The sequence below is a fragment of the Sinocyclocheilus grahami genome, unplaced genomic scaffold (genome assembly GCF_001515645.1).
Source record: "Sinocyclocheilus grahami isolate Dianchi unplaced genomic scaffold, SAMN03320097.WGS_v1.1 scaffold1626.1, whole genome shotgun sequence".
Classification (NCBI taxonomy): domain Eukaryota; kingdom Metazoa; phylum Chordata; class Actinopteri; order Cypriniformes; family Cyprinidae; genus Sinocyclocheilus; species Sinocyclocheilus grahami.
Window position 1 is genome coordinate 35973 of NW_015506805.1, and position 4714 is coordinate 40686.

Sequence of the window (4714 nt, forward strand, 5' to 3'; positions counted from 1 at the left end):
TCACCGCTGTCAGTTTCTGTTGTTTATTTCGTTATTGAGAGGAAAGCGCAGAGCATATATTTACAGATTCATCAAAACGCCGCTCAGCAGCTTCAGGTTCAGCTGCGTTTGCTCTGAAGTGCTGTGTCTTCTTCTCTTGGCTGAATTACAGTCTTGCGCTACAGCGCCACACTGGTCAGACCGCATTATTGCAGGCTCTTGCATGAGATCAAACGACTACTCGACAGTAGGGATGTAACTATCAAAATCTCATGATACGATAATATTGCGATATGAAGTCCACGATACGATATTTATTACAATATTTAAAAAGAGAAAAAGTATTTCAGTAGTACAAATATTTTTTACATTTTAAAGTTAAATTATTCTATCTAATGCACTTTGAGAGTCAAAATTAAGAGCTCCAACCCAATGTTCTTAACTAAGAAAACTTGAGTCAAAAGCAAGTCAGTGAATTGACTTTAACCTGAACTTTAAAGTGGACTCAACCCTCTTTTTATTTGTGATCTACTGTCTAAGTCTAAACTACATTCACACTGGTGTTTGAGGAAGCCAAACACATTAGAATATAATAATTAGAGCCCGACCGATGTATCGTTTAGCCGATATTATCGGCCGATATGAGCCTGTCGCCGATATATCCGTATCGGCGAATATGCCACTGATATGAAATTTTTTTTTTACAGAACATATAACGCAGATAAAATGCTTGAAATGGTGTAATTACGTAGTTTGTCCAGCAGAGCGCGCTCCATTGTTTGCTACTGGCGACCTGGATGAAACACTTTAAAGCTTAAGTTAAAACTTTCAACGGCCATATCTCCGTAAAGGCGCGGCGAATCCGCACCAAATTCGGGGGATCCCTTCAGCTAGAGGAACCCTCTCGAAAGCAAATTGAGTGTACGTCTAGAGGCCCGCTTTCGAGTCATTATCATTCAAAAGTTAGTAAGTTAGATTTAAAAAAAGAGGCACTTATTAATCAAAAACTCATTAAATTGATCAAATGTTATAGTAAAGACATTTATAATATTACAAACATCATATTATGCATATGATATTATACATCATGTTAGTATTTGTTATACTGCTTTTAATTTATGCTTATCTGCATATTATACTGATTTCTGAAGATCATGTGACACTGAAGACTGGAGGAATGATGCTGAAAATACAGCTGCGCATCACAGGAATACATAGCTGTTTTCTATGTGAATATGTGTTAAACTGTAGTTTTACATTGCAATAATATTTCACATTTTTTTAAGTATTTTTGATTAAATAATTGCAGCCTTGGTGAACAGAAGAGACTTCTTTCAAAAGCAGTAAAACATCTTAATTATTCCCAAATTTGACCGGCGGTCTAAGACACGACTCGTATCTGAAATCTGTTTAGATTCACCCAAAAGTTTCCATCGGTGATCACTTTTACATTTTGAGCAGCCTTGTGCTAAATCATCTTTCCAAATGTCTGCAAAAGTGCACAAGATTGAGTAAGTTAGACTAAAGCAACAGCTGCTGTGGGTCTTGTTGAAGCTGAAATTCTGTACCGCCATTCCTCATACAAATGTTTGGAGAAGCAGTGGGTGAAACATTTCTGCTTTTTGAGTTTGAGTTGGATGTACTTTTATATCCAACTTTATATAAAGAGCTGAGCGATAAGTATTCCAGAGATGTATAATGATGAGTTTCACTGATGGTTTGTGTCTTTGGTTCAGAGCGTCAGTCGGAGCTGCCCACTCAGAGTAAGGCCAGTTTTCCCAGCCTGCTCAGCGACCCCGACCCAGACTCCTCTAACTCGGGCTTCGACAGCTCCGTGGCCAATCAGATCACAGAGTCTCTGGTGACCGGCCCGCGGCCGCCTCTGGAGAGTGAGTGTGACATGCTCGTGTTTCTGATGTGTTTTAAAGGAGAAGAATCAACATTTCCTGATCATTTACTCACCCCCATGTCATCCAAGATGTCCAAGTCTTTCTTTCTTTCGTTTTTTAAGGAAAACATTCCAGGATTGTTCTCCATATAGTGCACTTCAGTGGTGCTCAACGGATTGAAGGTTAAAATGCAGTTTCAAAGAGCTCTACACGATCCCAGCCGAGGAATAAGAGTCTTATCTAGCTAAACAATCGCTCATTTTCTTGAAGATATTTAAAATGTATATACTTTTTAACCTCAAATGCTCGTCCGCATTAGCTGCATTAAAACTGCATTTTAACCTCCAACCCATTGATCTCCTTTGAAGTCCACTATATGGAGAACAATCCTGGAATGTTTTCCTTAAAGGGGGTCATCGGATGCAAAATTCACTTTTACATGTTGTTTGAACATAAATGTGTGTTGGCAGTGTGTGTGCACATCCACCCAATAATGATAAAAATCCACCCAGTGCTTTTTTTTATTTTTTATCCTTAAAAACTATAACCCCTTTCTCAGATCAAGCCGTTCTCAGATTCTTGGCTGTGTGACGTCACAGAGACCCAGGCCCCTCCCACGATTGTTGATTGACAGTAGCGTTTTATCACAGCTCCGCCCTGAGTGAGCTGTCGTCAGCCGGAGCAGATGTAGACAAGAATGACTCCTAAGCGATTGAGGTGTTCTGTTGTTGGATGTAATAATGAACAGCAGTCCTCATTTACTCTCGACATCTGAGCCGCTGAAGACGCAGTGGATTACATTTGTTTCTGAAGGGAACGCGCCCCCGATCTACATAAATGTGTTTATGTTTGCGTGAATAATTTGTGATCCAGCTTCACCTACAGAAGAACTGAGTATAAGGTTTTTTATGAATCTTTGCAAATCGCCTTTCCTAATAATGTGCTAGTTAGCAAGTTCTGCGGCTAAAGTAAACAGTACGGCTCAACACCCCACAGAAGAGAGGGGCGGGGTCAGCAAAGCTCATTAGCATTTAAAGGGACATGCACTGAAACGGCTCGCTGTGAACAGAGCTGTTTTTGACAGGGTAAAAGGGTGTTTTTTACACTACCATTGAGAAATTTTAACCAAAGTATTTTCTTTAAGACCCTGAAGAATCATATCAGCTTGTGGAAAATGGGCATCTGATGACCCCTTCAAGAACCTTAATTTCTTTTCAGCAGAAGAAAGAAAGACATGAACATCTTGGATGACGTGTGTGGGTAAATGATCGGGAAATTGTTATTCTGGAAGTGAACTGATCGTTTAACTGGTGTGCAGATGCAGCTAAACGTCTCGTTTCATCTCGTCTGTCAGGCCACTTCCGGCCCGAGTTCATCCGGCCCGCTCCGCCGCTGCTGGTGTGTGAGGACGAGCTGTCGTGGCTCAACCCGTGTGAGCCGGATCACCGGATACAGTGGGACCGGTCCATGTGTGTGCGCAACGGCACGGGAGTGGAGATCAAGCGCATCATGGCCAAAGCCTTCAAGAGTCCGCTATCAGCGGCACAGCAGACGCAGGTCAGACGCAAAACCTTTCCTCAACACATCCAGGTCACATCTCTCCCCAAACACAAGGGTTTTTGTATCGTGTCATTATTTTTGTGTCAATTAAACTGTAATGTATTTCTGTGATGCGCAGCTGTATTTTCAGCATCATTCCTCCAGTCTTCAGTGTCACATGATCTTCAGAAATCAGTATAATATGCTGATCTGCTGCTCGAGAAACATTTCTGATTATTATCAATGTTGAACACAGTTGTGCTGCAGAAAATAATCATATCTACAGCATTGTGAAAAAGTCACTCTGTTAAAAACTGTTAAACAACATTACAGTTTACAGAGATTCACATAGAAAACAGCTGTTTTAGATTATAATAATATTTCACTGTTTTTAGGGGTGTAACGGTACACAAACATGACGTTCGGTACATACCTCGGTTTTGACATCACGGTTCGGTATGGTTTCGGTACAGCAGGAGGAAAAAATACTAAACATACTGTATATATGTATTTTTTTTTTATTAAACAATGTTTTACTGAACAAATTGCTCTTTATTTAAATAAATGTAATTATTATTAAATCAAAAAAAAATCTAAGTGTATTAAAAACTAATTAAAAACTTGTATTAGGGCTGGACAATAATTCAATATCAATATGTATCGCAATATAATTCTTTTCAATAACGGTGATATGATTTTTAAACACATTTCCGATATTTCGATATACATTACCAGTGTTTCCCATACATTGATGTATTTGTGGCGTTTGACTTCGCTGAATAAACATGAGCGCTGCACGTTTCACAATCATAACACGGCGCGGGTGTTTTATATGAATGTATCTCTGAAGGGACCCGACTGTCTTCAGAATAGTTTAGATGGCATGTTTATCTGATTGCATTTATTTGATTCAAAATGCACCAAAAGCAGTAACATTTGGAAATATTTGTACTATTTAAAATTACTGCTTTCTGTGTGAATATCTGTTAAAGTGTAATGTATTTCTGTGATGTGCAGCTGTATTTTCAGCATCATTCCTCCAGTCTTCAGTGTCACATGATCTTCAGAAATCAGTATAATATGCTGATCTGCTGCTCGAGAAACATTTCTGATTATTATCAATGTTGAACACAGTTGTGCTGTTGAAATCACAGGAATACATTATATTTTCAAATAGAAAACAGTTATTTTAAATAGTAAAAATATGTCAAAATGTTACTGTTTTTGCTGCATTTCTGATCAAATGAATGCAGGCTTGGTGAGCAGAAGAGAATTCTTTAAAAAACATGAAAAATCTTACTGTTCAA

General features: G+C 38.9%; 1 protein-coding gene across 1 annotated transcript in view; it reads left to right on the top strand.

Annotated features, from left to right (window-relative positions):
* Window positions 1-1693: 1693 nt before the first annotated feature.
* The window catches only part of LOC107571649 (CCR4-NOT transcription complex subunit 11), a 13284-nt gene continuing 10263 nt past the window's right edge, over window positions 1694-4714 (top strand). Inside the window, exons 1-2 of the mRNA XM_016257983.1 lie at window positions 1694-1868; window positions 3223-3425. Coding sequence (XP_016113469.1) covers window positions 1694-1868; window positions 3223-3425 — 378 coding nt within the window. The remainder of the gene's footprint in view (window positions 1869-3222; window positions 3426-4714) is intronic.